Genomic DNA, 20,016 nt, shown 5'->3' on the forward strand with positions numbered 1-20,016 from the left:
GGGTTGCTGCTCCGTGGTTGGAAGGAAGCCTGCTAATCAAGGAAAGCTGGGCTTCCATGCGTGTTTCGAGGGTGACAGAAGGAGGGCAAACACAGCTCATTCCCCTAGCTCCGTTGCCCCGGGAATAAAATAGTGGCGCAAAAGTGTCTGCAATTCTGAACAGAAACCGATATATCCGATCAAGTCCCGAGCAAGCAAACCCCCGACTGCTGGATTGGTTGCCATGGACAGAACCGATTAGCTAAGTCACGATGGCGCAGACCCCAAAATCGGGGTTTTTTTGAAATCTTAATTCAGATCGTGCCCATGTCTAGTCACAGTTCACATCTTCAAGTTCACTTCTTCAAGAAGTAAGCCTACCACAAACATTGTTAGTCTTAGAGGTGCTATTGCCCTGATCTGTAAAACCCAAGGTGAGCCTGATCAGAAGCTAAGCAGGGTTGGCTTTGGTTAGTGATTGGATGGGAGACCTCCAGCGAAGACCAGGGATGCAGAAGCAGGCAGTGGAAAACCACCTCCATTAGCTTCTTGCCATGAAAAGTCCACCTGTAAGTGGTCATACTTGCCCTTACGATATTAAGGCTTATGAATATAGACAATATCATAAGCCCCTCTGCTCATGTGTTTAAAACACAGACAAGCTGCCTGGCTAGGCAGGAGATGGAAAAGTACTGGAATGTAAGAAGTGAAATAAGATTAACTTAGCCCCACACCCTGGAGTTTGTGCATAACCATGGAACAATGGAGGTCTCCAGAAGTATTTGAATGAATCTTTTTTTCTTTTCTTTTTTAATCCCAGAAGATGTTTTTATTGGAAACTTTAAATACTTTTCAGACATATCAGGGAATTGGACAATATGAACCAGTGACAGAGGAGCGCAGGTTCAGCTGTTAGACTCATGAATGTTCTTCAGCTAACTTCTCAGCCTTTGCCACAGCCTCTTCAATGGGTCCCACCATGTAGAAGGCCTGCTCTGGGAGATGGTCATACTCTCCTTTCAGGATCTGCTGGAACCCCTTGATCATTTCTTTCAGAGGCACCAGTTTGCCTGCATGGCCAGTGAAGACTTCAGCCACCTGGAAGGGCTGCGAAAGAAATCTCTGGATCTTACGGGCACGGGCTACAGTCAATTTATGTTCTTCAGACAACTCATCCATACCCAAAATTGCAATGATATCCTGGAGGGACTTGTAGTCCTGCAGAATCTTTTGCACCCCACGGGCAACATCATAATGTTCCTGCCCTACAATATTGGGATCCATGATCCTGGAAGTGGGTCATGGATCATAGAGGGTCCACAGCTGGATAAATGCCCAATTCAGCAATGGCACGAGACAGCACCGTGGTGGTATCCAAGTGGGCAAATGTGGTGGCAGGAGCTGGGTCAGTCAAGTCATCAGCTGGCACATAGATAGCCTGCACAGAAGTGATTGAACCTTTCCTGGTTGTTGTGATTCTCTCCTGCATGGTACCCATATCAGTTGCTAGAGTGGGCTGGTACCCCACAGCTGAGGGGATCCTACCCAGCAAAGCAGACACCTTGGATCCAGCCTGTGTGAAGTGGAAGATGTTGTCAATGAACTGCAGCACATCCTGACCATCTTGGTCCCTGAAATATTCTGCCACAGTCAACCCAGTTAGAGCAACCCTGGCACAAGCACCTGGTGGTTCATTCATCTGCCCATAAACAAGGGAGACCTTGGATGTGGTATCCTTCAAGTTGATAACCCCAGATTCAATCATTTCATGGTACAAGTCATTCCCCTCATGAGTTCTTTCCCCCACACTAGCAAATACTGAGTAGCCACCGTGTGCTTTTGCAACACTGTTGATCAGCTCCATGATCATAGAAGTATTTGAATGAATCCATTCACATACCCTGCCAATTCTACCCTTTACCCACTCTCATATTATAGCCTTGCCCATCCAGCCACCGTGGGTCATCAAACAATCATTTTACACCTATAGTTCCTCTCAGGAAGACTAAATCAGACCTTCCTAGTTCATTGTCTCACCCCGGAGACAGTTTCCCAGTCCTTTGTCCCACCCTGGGAAGAATTATTAAGGCATTGTTTTAGGGCAGAGATTCAGTCCTGCCTCAGGGCATGTTTCACAATACATCTGACTGTCCCGCCAGGTGCTCAGGGTGTGTGTGTTCTGGACTTCCACATGCCCTCAGATGGCATGTCTGAGTCCTTCTCCCTCTTGCCATGAAGTACTGGTCACTGAAGTTGCTCTCCCTCGGACACTCCCAATCTTCTGGACCTGGTAACTATAACACTACCTCTGCAACTCCAACTTTCCTCCCTGTTTTTTCTAGTTAGCTGTGTGTGTGTGCTGTGTGTTTTGTGTGCAATTGATCTGTAAAATTTTAAATAAAACCTCCTTTTTGACTGAACATCTGCCTGCTTATTGAAAGGGTTCTCTAGAGGAAGGGATCCTCGTATACATTGGTGCAAAAGATCCGTTACCCTCCTCTTGCAAGTTTCTCCTTGTTGTTAAGTCCCTCTACTCACAAGGAGACCTGCTCTTTGGGTAACACACCAGGGGCTCACCATAAGTAAGCTATGACATGAGGGTGCTCTCTATCACCACATAGGTGCTACTGGACTCTTGCTCTTTTTGACTTTCTCACGGAGACTCAAGGTAGGTTACTGAATAAAGGCAATATACTCCTGCAGCACAAAGCATCCAAGAACAGTGTAATACATGAAGAATGGGGGTTTCCAGTTAATCAGACATACACAATGCTCAAGCTTATTGCTTTACTTCATCCCCTACAGAGAGGAATCTACAGCGCACACACCCCTTTGGGGAATTCTATGGCAACAGCCCCCATGCCTGGCGGGACCCTTCCCCTTCCCCCCTGCCCAAACATGTAACCAGCTTACACAGCAGGCAGGCAGGCAAATGCGCCAGCTACTTGGTAGCCCTCCAGCAGAGCTAGTGGCTAATAGCTGAAGATGTGCTGAGGGGAGGGGGATTTAAGCTAGCAGTATCAACTATTAGAGGAATAGCAATAGTCAAAGGAGTTCAGGTGGCTGGTGGGAGAAACAGGAGAGGGGCATGCACACTGCTGAAGACATGGGTAAGTTGGCTGAGGGCTAGAAGCTTGCCTTCTGAATGATGCTGTTTAACTGAGCATTCTGGGTAATCGAACATCAGATAACAAAGCTTTTACTGTACTACGCAGTATGGTACTAGCAGTACTGAGCATATAGCAGCAGAACATCTTTAGGTGGATGTCTCAGTTCAAAAGTAATTAAAATGTATTGGAAAAAAATCATTGTAAAAATCTAAAGTACTGAACAATGAATGGGATTTGGATACTTACAAACAAAACAGGGAGCCCAGAGAGAAAAAACAAAACAATATGTGGTATGAAACAAGCGAGAGAATGAGGAAAGACACAATTTTCCATTGTGAAACCAGATCCTGAGACACCAAAGAGACTAGCTTTTGCGGGGGGAGCAATTGAAGATTGCTAGATATAGCTTCTTTCCTCAGTGATCAGAGCACACTGTGTAGGGACAAAAGAGTTACTAAGTTTTTTTCTTGAGAATTGAGACTTGTGAAGAGGTGCCATTGTGCAACCTGTATTGTTCAGGTGATTAAATTCAGTCTGGAGTCTTTTCTAGAATCGGTGCACCCCCTTTCATATCTCACCCAACCATGGTTTCAAATCTGTGAAGATACAACTGAAGTCCATTAACAATACCTTGTTTAACAATTTCCACTATGAATAATGAAATTCAGGCAACTGGCTCGCAGAAACACATTCTTGCTGATATTCTTCTGCTTTAATCTGGATTTTGCCCCTTGTCCTGTTTGCCATTCAAATGGAAGCCCATCACATAAATCATATTTACTCTCTTATTAGTTCATTCTTTTCTTTCATGCAGCACAACTCTATTTTTTGTCAGCCCATACAGCTCAGATGAAATGATAAGATAAACCAAAGGGAAAGCGAAGGGTGAAATATGGGCTGATTCCGCACACGTTGAATAATGCACTTCCAATCCTCTTTATAGATCATGTGGAACGGATGTTTTCGTGTGCAGATTGCGGAACAAAAAATCCACCTCAAACGATTGATAAAGTGCATTGAAAGTGCATTATCAAACGTGTACGGAATCAGCCATAGATTCTAAGTGAACGTAATCTAAATTAAAAAATCCCTTGGTTAGGGAGTTGGAGAGAAAACAGATACTATTCTGTACAGAAAGTGGTGCATGCTACTATATCTACCTGTGTCAACAATGGGTTTCTCTCTAAAAGTGTTGGAATTATTGTAGAGGATACTCCAGTTTCGAAACTTTTATTTGCTGGTAATATTTGGAGAGCCAATGGGAGCAAAATATTCCTCTGCCAAGGCAAGTAGTGTTCATAGCTGACCAAGAATTTGTTCTGCTCCTCAGAATGACTCCCAAAGAGAAGCTGGAGGCCGAGTTGTAAGGATTTCATGTCAGGGAGAGGAACACAGCCTGGGAAGCCAAGGGAGGAAGGGAGGTGGTGCTAATTAACAGCAAGCTCATTTGGAAGATGCCAATTTGTAATCTCTTGGCATGTGGGTGCATTTTATGTGTCACTACCTGCCAGAGCAATTTGTCAGCAGGGCGAATTTCCTCAACTTTGAGTCAGGTGCAGAGATGCTACAAAAACACAATTAAAAGCCTCTGTTTCCAAGAGGAAGAAGGAGAAAGCGCAATCTTGCTTCCACCTTAGGGAATCAGAATTATAAAAATTATCCACTCCACAGGTAGGGGGACGGGGTGTCCAGTATTTAACAGCATATTGTACTTTCAGCACACATGAAAAAGGCCAGAAATGTTCCTTATCAGAAGCCACTGCTTTTATCTAGGCTCTTTGCAATCCTGTCCCTAAATGACAGGGGTGGGGGGACTAGAAGCGCTAATGCAGGGGAAACTTGCATTTGCATAGGACTCATTTAAGCAAACAGAGTTGTGCTTCACCAAGTGTTTCATTTGGCTTTTTGCAAGGACGACAGCAGAACACAATGGGAGAAAGCCACAGAAGTCTGTTTCAAGCCAGGTCAATGCCATTAAGCATAATCTTCTTCTAAAAAGGCCTCCTCCAGTTGCATTAATGGGAAATGTGCACATCACCTGCATCATAGGGCTGTATCATAAGAAACCACTCAAAGACGTATCTTGGTAAAGGACAGGGACTATAGACCAGCCGTTTGGGTACTGTCTGCTGATAGAGATTTGCTCCATTCAGCATTGCTAAAGATGTCACATTAATTACTTACTCTTGAATTCAGAAAGGTTCCATCTATGTACACAGCCTTATGCAGCAACTGTGCCCTACTGTATCTGTTTTCATTGAATGCCCTAACTGTTGATCATATATATTTTTGCTCTGTGAATATCCTAGCTATTGATTATATTGTAGTCACTTGCAGTATGTAATCTGCCTTGGATCTCAGTGAGAAAGGTGGACTATAAATAAACAACAACAACAACAATCAAGATTTTGCCCAGCAGTACCCCTAAAATCCACAGTCTCCTTTTTTCCCCAGGTGGTCTGAGGGCGAAGGGATCTTGCTTCTTGGATCCATTCATACAACCTGAGTGGCATCCTGAAAATGCAGGTTATGAGGTGTTCACTGTGCAAATGCTCACCATGATCCCTGCTAACAGCTTCAATTCACATTTATTGTGCCTCTCCTGTGCCAGAACGACTGCATGGAGATACAGTCTGAAATGTAAGCTTGGTACACAGATGAAGTGACCTAGTTATGGCCTTAATGAGTTCATTGGGCATAATCTCTGAGACATCAGGGAGGCAAGGGGGCAGGAATGCATTCTCTGTGTGGGGGGGCAGGTTCCCTGCTTTGGTAGGCAACCGCCCAGCTTTATGCTTGGATCACCTGCCACCATTCAATATGGCTGCAGGGCACATTGTGGGAGGCAGGATTGTAACCCTCAATGCTGAAACATTACTTCTGGCTGCGTGTCCTGAAGTGACATCACTACATCATGGGGTATTCTAGAATCCCTCCAAGACTCTGTTTTCCCCCCTAGAGTTTCAGGAAAATCATAGAGCAACCCGCAACACAGTGATGTCATCATTGATTATGCCACCAGAAGTGATGCTGCAGTGTCATGGGATGCCATTTTGGAAACTATCCCCCCCAGCTGAGGGATGGCAGACACCCCCCCCCCACGGGTATATATGCACATAACTTTTTTATACTTTATAGATGACCTGATGAAAATAAATTTAACAGCCATTTATAGCTCTCTGTTTTCATATTTGTCAAAGATATTCTTGTGTATATCACATTATTGATAGTAAAACAGTATTATTCTTTCATCCCACCAATAGACACAAGTCCAGGATCAGGGCTCTACCAAGCCCAGCCCTGGACTCATTTGTCACCACCCAGCACAGGACAAAGGACCACCCACCCTTATGGGCAATCCACAGTTTAAAGCCTGGCTGCCACCATCAACTAAATTCAAGGCTGGGGGAGAGGAAGTAGGACAGGAAAAAGCAACCTGATTGGTTGGTCTCATTCCTGGCCTCTGGTTAGACTTTCTCTTCATGGGAGGAACAACTAGACACATGTAGGTCATTGCACGGGCCCTCCTGAGGGCACAAACTGCTGCCTGGGGAGGGCAGTATCAGCTCTTTCCACAGGCCATGAGAGAGAGACCAAGGAGAGATGGAAAAATATGGCAATGAGAACCCCCTCCCTTTTCCATATCTGAGACTCCATAAACACCAAGGGAGCCTCCTACTAGGAGAAACAGGATTTGCTTGAAGGAGAGGATACACACTCCCCAACCTCACACACTCATATAGCTTTCCTGCCATAGAGTGCCTACAAACAAATATCCTTTTCATATTAGAATAGCCATCCAACTAAGGATACATTCATTAAAACTGTTAATGAATAATAACAATAATAATGAATAACTGTTAAAACAGTTAATGAATAATGGGGATGAGTCTCCTGGGCTTCAAGTAGTGTTCCTAGGCTGAGCCTGCCAACCGGCGGGAGGGTTGGAGATGAGGACATGGGAGTTCAATTTTGGCAATGTTGCTACATGACTTCCAGGGAAACCCAGAAGTGATGCAGGGTAGCTCTAGGAATTGCCACAAACTCTGTGGTAAAAATATGCATTTCTGGAGATTCCTACCAATATCACTTCTGGGCTTTCCCCAGTAGCAACATAGAAAGTCTAGCATTCACCTGGGATCAAAACCAGACACATACTTGGACTTACATGCAAGATCAAGAGGGCCATTTCACCAGGGACTCAAACTCAAAGTGGCCTTCAAACAAATACTTCTTAATTGTTTTATTTAAAACATTTATTAGCCGCCTTTCCACCAAAAGTGCTTTACTTCAAAGGTTTTGGCATTTGATAAGTTTTGCAACTTCTTAATCTTTTGCTATATTTTGCTTTCATTGTTTGTTTTTATTATATAAGGGTGCCAACCTCCAGGTGGGGCCTGGATAATTGAAATTATGACTCATCTACAGACTACAAAGATCAGTTCCCCTGGAGGAAACGGCAGCTTTGGAAGGTTGACTGTATGGCATTAGACCCCACTGAGGTCCATCACCTCCCCAAACTCCACCATTCTAACCCCAAATATCTGGAAATTATTGGCAACTCTGTTAGAGACCTAAAAGCTGGAAGTGGACTGGACCTCTAAGAGGGCCTGGTTCCAATTTGGAGCTCCCAGAGATTTTTAGCATTAATGCTCAGGCACATGAGGCCCAGATTCAGATTGGAACCGGATTGGGACCAGAGAGAGAAGGAGTTTAAAGTCTCCTTCCCCTCCACCATTTTCTGAACCTGAAATGGCCTCAGGAAATCTTTGTTTGCCCTGTTGGGGAAATGCACATTTATCAGTACTACAGATAAGTTTCCACAATGTAGTACCTCCCCACAGCTGTAACAGGACAGGAAAATTGTTGTGGGGGAAAGGCTTCGGCCTTCCCTCCCTGCACAACATGGTTCCAATCTGAAAGGAGGCCCTCCACTACAGATAATTAACTTCTTAAAAATGCCAGGAACTCTGAACATGAACTCTAAGCATAGTTGTGTTTTAGCCCTCACATTTCCAGAAGACTAGGGGATTCGAATCAGGTGTAGTATTGATCTCTGCTAGTATTTCATATTTCATATTTTACGTCTGGAATTAAGGACACTCTATAGTCTGGTAAACATTTAATATTGTGTCTCTTTAGCTTCACTCTGAAACTCCTTCACTATATATGAATCTACCAAGTTATCAGACTGCTTCATACATTCTGATGAAGTAGGTCTGAGCCTACAAAAGATCATGGCATTTATTCATATATGAGGTACTTTCCGATAGATTTTGTTTCCTGAGGAAGAAAATTCACTTGGTGCCCCACATACTGGCTAAACGGGGGAGAAAGAACTATTATACTTTTATTCTGCTTTTCCAAGGAATTCAGGGTAGTGCTCACGGTTCTCCCATCTCTCATTTTATCCTTAGAACTACACTGTTAAGTAAGATAGGCTGAGAGAGTGATTCACCCAAGGTTACCAAATGAGGCTCATGGTTGAATGGGGCTGTTAACCTGGTCTCCCTAGTCCTAGTCTGATATACTAACCACTATGTCACACAGGCTCTGATATACAAAGATAACACTAAACTTAACGAGTGGCACATATGAATCACAATAACAGTAAAAATATTGTAGTAAGCTAAGTAATAAACAATTTACTGTTGTTTAAGGTTACCCAAAATTTACTTCCCAACAAGAGTGGCTTCCAACTGCCTAACTTTAGAGTCCACCTGGGTGTTACAATGCTTTTATTTTTTCCTAAAGGACAGAACCAAGAAACGGTTGAATACAAGATAACTGGAAGATCATTGAAAGGGAGTTTTGAAATTATGGAAAAACAGATTGCACTAAATCAGAAAAAACTGGTATAATCCCAAAAGACAGCTTTTAAATGAGTGTCAAAATATATAGTGCTTTTTCTTTCTAAAAGAAACTAACGGATTTGCCACAAATTAATTCTGGAACAATGCCAAGACAATTTTTGTTACCATTCCTGAGATTCCACACAGCTGTGCAAATGCTGGGAATGGGGCTTCTCCGTGGTGTTACTAGATTGCAATGAGCCCCACAGAGAATCGTAGTGCTAGTGTGGGAACACAATGGATTATCTGGCCAACCTACATGTGAAATTTGTTCCAGCTGCTCCTGCCAGACCAAGAAAACCACTCAAGCAAAAGGAGTTTGGTAGCAACGAAACCAGTGTTACTCTTTGAACTCGGAAGGGCGGAAGGCTGAGTCAACCTTGAGCTGGCTACCTGAACCCAGCTTCCACCGAGATCGAACTCAGGTCGTGAGCAGATCTTGGACTGCAGTACTGCAGCTTACCACTCTGCGCCACCTGGCACTCGAGCTGAATTATAAGCTTGTCTTTTGGTATTTTCCTTTTTTTTTGAAAAATTTTTATTGGGTTAGGATCAATTATTTTCACATTACAATCAATTCTCCCATTTTCCAGTTTCTAACCCCCTCCCTTTCCCCCCCCTTTTTGTTGACTTCCAACAGTTTTCCAACCCTTTGTCCCTTTTCCCTTACTCCTTTTAAATTCCTCTATCTAACAAATGTATATTCTCCCTTTATTCTAAGCAATACTTCTTTAACTATTTTTAATACTCTGTACCCTAACTATGAGTCCTTATTTCCATATTGGATAGACAATTTATCCCATTTTTCATAATTCCAATTTCAAATATTTCTATAGATCATAAACCATATAAACCATACATTCATATAAATCAAGCAATTTGACTTATACTCTATGTGTTACTCATTCTATCTTCTTCTTTCTGTTTTAGTTATATTTGATTACATTAGTATTTCTATTCCCCTTCAATAGTAAATCTATATAACTGTCATCATATGATGTCAATCAATTTGACTCATATATATCTTCAGATAAACATATTCAGTTTGGTACATTATACAAATCTTACCAGAAAGAAAATATTATTAGTTAGTCAGTCCTTATAGTTAACCCTTATGGTTAGTTATTTTCTATCAATATTCTATTTGTTATTCTATATATATCAATCTAATAACATAACTGCTTAGAGATTCACGTTTACCTCTTCTCCCCCCCGGTAAAGTCACCCCCCTCTGCATTTTATTGTACTTCAATAGTTCTCAAACTGCCACAGTTCTCCTCCCACCTCCCATTTCTTCACCAGATATTGTTTCAGCTTCTCCCAGTCTGTGTTAAACTGTCCTGGGTCAAGGTTTCTCAGTTTTCTAGTCATTTTGTCCATTTCTGCCATATACAGCAATTTGTAGATCCAGTCTTCAATAGTTGGCACTTCTTGTACTTTCCATTTTTGCGCATACAAAAGTCTAGCTGCTGCTGTCATATAAAATAACAATGTCCTGTGATGAGCTGGAATGCCCTCCATTCCCAAGTTTAGTAGCAGGAGTTCTGGGTTCTTATTAATTTGAAATTGTAAAATCTCACTTATTACTCTTATTATTTCCCCCCAGTACTGCCTAGCTACCTCACACGTCCACCACATATGATAGAGGGAACCCTCATGTTTTTTACATTTCCAGCATTTGTTAGAAGCATTCAAATTCCCTAGCGCAATCTTCTTTGGTGTCATGTACCAACGGTAAATCATTTTGTAAATGTTCTCTTTGATACTAGTGCACGTTGTAATCTTCATTGTGGTCTTCCACAAGTATTCCCATGCCTTCATTGTTATTTCTTTGTTAAAATTTATGGCCCACTTCACCATTTGTACTTTAACTGTTTCATCTTCAGTATACCATTTCAACAATACTTGGTATACCTTAGATATTCCCTTCTTGTCATCTTTTAAAAGCGTCTGCTCTAGTTCCGAATTCTCTGTTCGTATACCTCCCTTTACAGAGTCCGAGTTATAGAGATCTTTGATCTGTCTATACTGAAACCAGTCGTAATTAGGTGATAGCTCTTCCTGAGTCTTTATTTTAAGTTTAGCTGATTCTATTCGGGTTATCTCCTTGTAAGTTAAACATTGTTGCTCAGTATCGACAGCTCTCGGATCTATCACCTCATATGGAACCACCCACAAGGGGATTCCTTCTTGTAGATAGGCTCTGTACAGAGTCTTTTGGTATTTTCCTTCTTCCTCACCCAGAGATGTAACAATCGCCAAAGTTAAACCTTCACAGTTGCTCTCCCTATATTTATTAATTTATATTTTCTTATTTGTAGGTGAGGGGCACTAATCCTCATAAAGTATCTCAGACTAATACGGCAGAAAACCAAGTCATACACCCACCTAGAACCACTCAAAGTTATGATGGAGAACCATCAATGTTCAACAGCTCCCATCCTGCTTGTAACACAGCATGTTGTGTTAATGAATTCAAAGGCAATTCATATGATCTCTATGCCCCATTTCTGAGGTCGCAAGATCATGTAAAGCTTTCATGTAGTAGCTACATAACAGGCTATAACATGGAGGCATGGTGGAAATGCACAAGCATCTATTCCCCTCCACCACACACACACTTCAGCTGTGGGTACGAATTGGGCCTGTTATTCAACCCTTTATCCATGTTTTCACGTAACTTTATCATTGTGAATTGTATAGTGCATTCATTTGTGGAATTTCTATTGCAACAATTTCTACTGTAACATTTACACCAAATACAGTATTTTTAAAGGTTCAGTAGACCCAATCGTGTCATGATGAAAGGCAGCCAAAGAAGAGACCTGGGCCGTTTTCACACAGCTTACCGATCGTGCAAAACTCCTGGAACGATGCGCCTTCCTGGCGCGATTTCCCATCATAACTCCAGTTATCACGGGAAATCGTGCCAGGAAGGTGTGTCATTCTGGGAGGTTTGCATGATTGGGTAAGCAGTGTGAAAACAGCTTTGAACTAGGTGAAAAGGTATGAGGCACAGCAATGAAAACAGCAAAGAGTGCAGGCCATCAGGAGATTGTATCAAAATGCATTGTAAAAGAGCGGGTAAAATTGCCTTGGGTGATGGAAGCAATGCAGCACCAAGCAGAGAAATGCAGAGTGCTCTTACTGCAGCATGTGCGTCTGGCTGGCCTCCTTTTGTTTTTCAGGTACCTCGTAGTGGGGGGACATCTTCCCTAGTCCGCTGTCACTCAGCATGCGCTTTCGGACGGCAGGGTTCCATCGATCTGATATTCTGGGGGAGAAATCCAGAACAAAAGCACTGTTACGTCTAGAACAGCATCTTCTTATCTTGCTGTTCCACGTGGACTATACCTTAATCATTATTTTCCTACACTGATCCTACAAACTTGTATGAGAAGGGGCATTTTTCTGCAGCTCTGAGTAAGGTCCCACTTCTGGGACTTTTGGGGGTGATTTGCAGATGTCTTTGGACCTGCCTGTGCTATGAACATAAAACATTTCTCATCTCTTTTAACCATCATGGCACCCAAAACAAGGAAGCCTTGGAACTGTAACACTGTGAAGGGGTTAATGATCTGAAATGGAGATTCTGTCAAGAATCCTAAAGCAGCCTCGTACAAACAGGACCCAAAGGCCATCTCTTGTCATACGGGGTCCCCTCATTTATTTCTGACATAACATATGTAATGGCTTTCCAGGACAGAACAGTCCTCCACTCCCAATTCCAAGGCTCCATATTGTGTATCCAATCTCCCCACAATGTTTAAGCCCTGTAATTTTCAGAGTGCTTTGGCAGAAATCACACCTATCAAAATTCTAGACTACTTTAACCTTGCAGTGTTGAAGAGCAAGATTCAGTTCCAGTAACACCTTAAAGACCAACTAGATTTCCAGGGTATGAGCTTTTAAGAATCAAATTCCCTTTGTCAGTTACATGGAGTTGAAAAAGAAAGGAGTCGTTATAATCCAAGCAGAGGGTGGGAGGGGTATTGTTAATAGGGTTGCAAGCTCCAGGTTTAGAAATTCCTAGAAATTTTGGGGGAATATCCTGGAGAGGAGAGTGCTAAGGGAGGAACTGCAACAGAGTATTAAGCTATAGAGTCCACCCTCCAAAACAGCCATTTTTTCCAGGAGAACTGATCCTTATGGCCTGGAGATCAGTTGTAATTCCGGGAGATCTCCAAGTTCCTCCTGGAAGCTGGCAAGCCTAATTGTAAATTAGAGTGTCAGGAAGCTAGCTAAAACACACATTGTAATTATTGATAGAGCATGGGTGCAAAGTGCAGAAAATTAGCACCTGTTGTGTGAGAAAAATTCAACGTCCCAATTCAACCCTGGGGGGGGGGTGTCTATTTTTCTGAATTTGCAACCCACTGCCTGGATTATAAAAACCTTTTCCCACTCCTTGTATCTGACAAAGGGAGCTCTGACTCTTGAAAGCTCATGCCCGGGAAATCTAGTTGACCTTTCAAGTGCTACTGGACTTGAACCTTGCTCCTCTATTACAGACCAACATGGCTACCCACCTGAAACTATCTTACAGTGTAGAGGTGCCCTTGCTTAGTTTGAATTCAAATGTGAAAAAAACATGACCAGTAGCCAGAGTGAGGCTGATGATTTACATTTGGGTTGCTATAAAAAGTGGGAAGTCATTTTTCCAAGCAGGGAATGCTCAGCTGTCCATCCCTTTCTCCAATCTGGTGCCTAAATTTTACAAAAAACAATTGCACTTCTGGTTTGAATATATAACTAACTAAAAGCCCTCTAAGGCTTACAGCCAGCATGCCTAAAGGATTCCCTACTCCCATATGAACTTATCCAACTACTCCCGTCATCTTTAGAAGGCTAGACAGGTGGCAACCTGAGAAAGGGCCTTTTCGGTTGTGGTGCCCAAACGGTGGAACTCCTTTTCCATGGAGAGTTATCTGTCTTCCTCTATCATTTTCTTCCACCAGCAGGTTTTGTTTTGTTTTGTTTTGTTTGGCATTCCTTCACAAACTCTTATTAGCCCTCCTCCCTCTGTGTATGTTTTTATGCGTTTTATCTTTTTTTTGTCTTAAATATTATATACATATAATATTTTAAATGCTTTTTATTTTAAGTGCTTTTGTATTTTAAGTGTTTTTTAATGTTTGAAATGTTTTAATGTTCACTGCCTTGAGGACCCTGAAATGGTGGAAAGTCAGCATAGAAATGTTTTAAATAAATAATAAAGTAGCTGTGTGATACAAATAATCACCAGGTGAACAGCTCGGCAACGTAGTTAAAATGGGAGTTCTCCTAATCTGAGGCAAGAGGGGCACCTGGACACAATAAGATCAAGACTGGGGTTTTAAACCTGTGTGATCATTTTTTTTCATGTCCTCTTCACAACTGCAAATACAGGAAGCAGCCATGTGGTAAAGCTCCCAGTGCATGAAGGGAAAAAATAGGTAGATTTAAAATTCTAGATGTTATCAAAGGAAAAAGGACTTACCCAGAGGCCTGCTCTACTACCAGATCGGGCATTCCTGGAGGTGTTCCTGCAGGCTGTGTTGCTACCAGCTCTGGATCCAGGATAAAAATTTCGTCCTGCGAAATTTCTGTCACAAAATGCAAATGTTCCTGCAGCAACAGCAAAGAAGTGAACAATCAGGGGTTTTTTTCTAGGAAAGGAGGAGGTGGAACTCAGTGGGTTGCCCTCGGAGAAAATGGTCACATGGCTGGTGGCCCCGCCCCCTGATCTCCAGACAGAGGGGAGTTTAGATTGCCCTCTGCGCTGCTTGGTGGCGCAAAGGGCAATCTAAACTCCCCTCTGTCTGGAGATCAGGGGGAGGAGCCACCAGCCATGTGACCATTTTCAAGAGGTTCCAGAACTCCATTCCACCGCGTTCCTGCTGAAAAAAAGCCCTGTGAACAATCATTCAATAGTTCGTGCCATTATGGGACTGAACTCAAATTCTAGGAGTAGAGGCCATGTGAGCCATTAGCATGGTGTTGGTGGTTGCAAGGAAAACACCTAAAAATCCTGTACATACCAATTACCTGTATGTCCAAGCAAATGTGCCCAACCACGAGGTACAGTGACTACCTAACTACTATCTGAGATGCAGGCTGAGGCCATGGCTCAGTGGTAGAGCATTTGCTTAGCATGCAGAAGATCCTAAGTTCAATCCTCGGCATAGTTTAGAAAGGGATCAAGTTGTAGGTAGTATGAAAGACCTGACACTCTGGAGAGCCATTGCCAGTCAGAGTAGTTAATGCTGACCTTGACAGATCAGCAGTTTGATTCGGTTTGACAGATCAATGGTTTGATTCGGTATAAGACCGTTTCATGTGTTCACCACTCAACTTTGGCAGGAAAGAGGAAATCAATTTTTTTAGAGTTGCCAAATAATGCAGAAAATGAATCTTGTACATAACGGCGGATGCACATGACTGGCTGGCCAGTGGCCACACGGCACAGCATTCCCAGAATTTTCAGTTGGCCACTGAGAGTTGAATACTACAGTAAAGAGACCATTAGATCCAGCCAACATGTTGCCAAAAAAAGAGAAAAAATTAGAGAGAACTGCTAAAATCTCTGCTTAGTGTTGGTAACCTTGAGCAAGTCAGAATCTTTCAGGCTCAGTTTTCCATCTGTAAAATGAGATGAGATGCCACAGAGTGTTGTTCTGAAGATGAAGGACATAGTGATTCTCTGGACTACTTTTATCAACTATGGCTGCAAATCTATTACTGCTTCATTGGAAGTAAGTTCCTCTAGCATCCAAGAAAATAGGCATAGGATCAAACTGCATTAATTCTGCAGAACAGAATTAGACAAATTAGACAAAGCTGCAATTAAATTTCAAAAAAAATTTCCACTGCCCACAAGGTCCTATGCAGCTGCTCTGTGGCAATTCTCCATGAGCCAGTCATCTTCCAGATAGGTGTATTCTTTTTTTTTTTAATGTCCCAAAAGGTAACACACATTTAGTTGGTGCATTTCTGCTTCATAGACATTAATTGATATTCAATATACAAGCTCAAAGAGCATCATTTTCATGATAGCAAAATTTTCAGTGAACCAAACGTGGTTCAACCTCCAACCTCCAAGCAAGTTCTAGATTTCTGACAAAACACTGTTGGTATGATGCGGTTTGTTAATATTTTGTGCAGGTCTGTAACATTATCATAATTTCCTAGAGTTATTTTATCTCACATAAAGAGGATTAGGATTTTAGGAGAGTTGTAAACAGCAAGAGGAGATAAACTCTTTAAGATTTTTTTTAACACAGCTGTCCCTAGTACTGAAAGATAAACAAGAAACAAGCAGGAAGTTGAATTATTAGAAAACATACTGGTTCTCACACAAAGGGCACATCACATCCTCTTTGATATAAATGTTCTTTAACTTTGGTTGGTTGCCCTGTGACAACTTAAACAGGATTTTAAAAAATGTAATTCATACTCTATTGCTTGCACACGCACACAAAATTCAAAATCAGACTTCTGATAGAGAAATTTCCTGGGAGCTGTATAGTTTTTGTATCTGAGGATACAACATTTAATCAATGGCTCCCAAGTTTCCTCAATGCTCAAAGAAATTAAGGAAGGCAGCTTATCCCATTGGACTGTCAGTAGCTCTCCAAGAACCCAGGTAGAAAAAGGTCTTTCTCACACCATCTGTTACCTGAAATCTTTTGCCAGCAATGGAGCCTGGGACTTTCTGCATGTAACACATGTTCCCTACACTGAGCTACTGGCCCTAAATTTGACCTGAGGACCCTAATTGGCCAGAAAGACATGACAAAGATGTTTTAAAGCAATAAATAAAATAAGTTCTAAGTCTTGATGCATGTCTAGACTGTAAATTCATATACATCATATCCCACAATTTCAATGCAGCCTTCCATGAGACAGCAGAAAATTATAAAGGTGGACTGGGTGGTACAGGTCCTTTGCACCCCCTCTGTGCAACAGCAAGTTTCACTCAGGATAGTTTGAAGATAATTAGATAGCCGGAAGAGTCAATTTGGCAGCATAATGGTTACTCCAGACCTGCAAAACTAACACAATCTTTTAAAAGAATTGCACCACACATACACACAAATTGAGATTCACCTGAGATCTGTCGATGCGGTAAAAGCGATCAGCAGAAGTTGCTGAAAGTATAGAAAATGGAAATATATTCAGGACGGAGAAGGACTGACAAAAAAAGTAAATGCTTCTACAGTTTTCACTTATAAATTTAGCAGAAACCCTAGCAGTTAAATTATTTTTAAGCATATATTGGTTGTTTCTCTCTCTCCTAAGAGTTAGTGAAAGATGTAGACAGGTAAAGCCTATTAAAATGCTGAGGCAGTTGCTATTTATGGGAAGTCATCCCAATTTTGTCTCTTATATAAACATAATGTATCCTGAGTAGAGATGGGCACAAACAGGAAAAAACCAAACCATGTGGTTCGTGGTTCGTCAAATTTCATGAACCATGAACTTTCACGAACCTGCCCCTGGTTCGTGAACCGGTTCATTTGGTTCGTGAAAACATCACATCCAGTCAGAAAATCATCACTTCCGGGCCAGCAGAAGGTCACTTCTGGGTCAGCAGAAGGTCTGCAGGAAGTCCATCCCCTGTTGCCTAGGAAACTGATTGAATGGCACCAGGCTGCCTGTATCCATGAACCAAAAAATGAACCAAACGAACCAGCCTAAAGTTCATGGCAGTTCATCAGAAATGGGATCTGATGAACTGTGGTTCGCAAACTACGAACCGGCCTGGTTCGTGCTTAATTTTGGTTCGTATTTCGGTTCATGCCCATCTCTAATCCTGAGACCATGTTATGTAAAATTTCGTTAAGACCTTGAATGGAATCATCAGCTACTTTACTAGCAATCAAGTGTGGAATGTCCCTGTCTCATATCCACACTTTTTGAAGATGCAAGAAGTTGCCTCCTCTTGCCATTTCTTAAAACACTACTCAGGGCCATCTGTAATGGTGGGCCTTGCATGAAGCCAGCCTAAAAAAAAGTGCAAATATACTTTTTTTTAACCTGACGGAAACTCATAAAGGAAAAAACACATGTATAAATCACAGATATGCTTAAAACACTCTTCTAGATCAGTCTAAGTTGATTTGCCCCAATCTTTCAGCTGCAAGAATAATAGAAGCCTCCTTTTACAACAAGGATAGTTTCAAATTTCTCAGCCTTGTCGTTTTGATTTTGCCTCTTCCTTGTGCAAATCAAACCCATGATACTTATTTTTAGTAGCATGTTTTGTTTTGTTGCACAAAATTTTTCCCATTACATGTATATACTTTTTGACATTTTGGGGGCATTTTGCATATAACAGATAATTCTTACATATATGAATGCTTCTAAAATACTAATGTAGTACATAGGGTTGCCAGCCTCCAGGTGGTAGCTGGAGATCTCCCGGAATTACATCTGATCTCCAGGTGACAGAAATCAGTTCCCCTGGAGAAAATGGCTGCTATGAAGGGTGAACTTTATGGCAGTGTACCCAACTGAGGCCCCTCCTCAAACCCCACCCTCTCAAGACTCCACCCCCAGAATCTCCAGGAATTTCCCACCCTGGACCTGGTAACCCTATCCCTGTATATACGGTTATAAACAAATCTATAAAATCACCAGTGAAAAGCAACAAATCAAAACCACTGGCAAAAATGTAAGTGAAACAAAATAGGGAATATTATCACTTACCATCTAGGAAGCACCATCTAGGGGAAAGTCTTTGTACAGACAGTACTCTTGCGAAAGAAGTTTCCTGATCCTGGATAGGATAGAACAGTGGTATTCACTCTGTGGATCATGGGAGAGCCACATTCACAATTCCCATCAACCAAAACCTCCACATGACTGTTGTAGGCCCTGCACACCACCCCAACCACACCCAAATAATAATAATATATGATATAACTCCTTTAATTACCAGTGTACATCTGCATGTCTAGAGTTATCTTTACCCACTCTTGGGAGGTTTTTTTTTTTAATGAGCTAGTATTCAGCAGCAGTATGCACCATTCCACCACCTTATTCAGCCCCATAAGGCAAGTCATGCTGTGTTTTAAAACAGTTTTATCTTGGATCCATTAAAAAGATTAAATTATTCCAGTTTCTAAAGAAATTGTCCACTTCCCTGGAACATGGGGCAAGTGCCATGGGAAACAGCACTGAGAACAGCCACATGTAATATGTCACAGAGCCACATTTGACTCCCAAGCCAAGTGAGTGAACATCACTGGATAGAAGTCTAGAAGTTATTTCATTCCCCACCCCCACCCCCACCCCTCATACATCAATGTTGTATGCATTCTTCAGTTAGACCTAACGGAACAACTATCTAGCTCGCTCTTGCTTATTTATTTACACATGTGTGCATCCTATGTGCAGAAAGTTTGTGTGCACACCAGTGTGTTATCAGAAATCAGTAGCATTTGTATGGAAAAGCAAACAATATAAAAGAAATTTCTCAACTGGTGGTAATTTCTTTTGCCATCTTAACAAGATGGTTACAGAAAGAATTTTGATGCAAGAATTTGCTAAGTATGGTGCTCAAGTAAGGAAGACATCCAGGAAGAGAGCAATCCAAACCAAATATTTCATTGCAAAATCTCAGAGTGCTACTGTCCAGTTGGCAGATGGCTGTGAAAACTATGGATATGCTTGTAGAGTACATTTGGTGCAAAACCCATTGGGAGGATAATTGGGGCTGCTGGTTGAGAAATTTTCAACAGTATTAACATTCAGATGAATGCCTAAAGATCCCATGTTGCTTAGGGAAAATCTATGCTCAAATCTTGAAGATGTAGCCTCCCTAACCACTGTGGTCCAAAACAGTCAAATGTTAACCTGTCATTTCTTTGAACAATATGGACAGGAACCTAAAATACTCTTGAAAGTAGGCTGCAAGATTTCATTAGTCCTATTTTATTACAACAAGTCTAGATTGCATTCAGAAAGAAAACATTAAGGACCACCAAGTTAGGTGTTCAAAGTAAACTGAAATCAATGGGTGCTGTACTCTGTTAGATATTGAGCAAATTTTTTCATCTTTCTTTTCCTCCAGGTTTCAGAGGCAGACAAGT

The 20,016-nt window shown here is 41.8% G+C and overlaps 1 protein-coding gene and 1 pseudogene across 2 annotated transcripts in view; both read right to left on the reverse strand.

Moving 5' to 3' along the window:
• Nucleotides 1-20,016, reverse strand: part of DGKI (diacylglycerol kinase iota) — a 335,998-nt gene that overhangs the window by 52,150 nt on the left and 263,832 nt on the right. The window contains exons 25-28 of one of the 2 annotated variants that reach the window (XM_054988623.1): nt 18,632-18,701; nt 17,030-17,070; nt 14,421-14,548; nt 12,090-12,215 (exon numbers count right to left, since the gene is read on the reverse strand). In XM_054988623.1, the coding sequence (XP_054844598.1) occupies nt 12,090-12,215; nt 14,421-14,548; nt 17,030-17,070; nt 18,632-18,701 (365 nt within the window). The remainder of the gene's footprint in view (nt 1-12,089; nt 12,216-14,420; nt 14,549-17,029; nt 17,071-18,631; nt 18,702-20,016) is intronic. The other variant, XM_054988624.1, reaches the window with a different exon arrangement.
• Nucleotides 894-1,849, reverse strand: LOC129335817 (ATP synthase subunit beta, mitochondrial-like; annotated as a pseudogene).

Source organism: Eublepharis macularius, chromosome 9 (genome assembly GCF_028583425.1).
Source record: "Eublepharis macularius isolate TG4126 chromosome 9, MPM_Emac_v1.0, whole genome shotgun sequence".
Classification (NCBI taxonomy): Eukaryota; Metazoa; Chordata; class Lepidosauria; order Squamata; family Eublepharidae; genus Eublepharis; species Eublepharis macularius.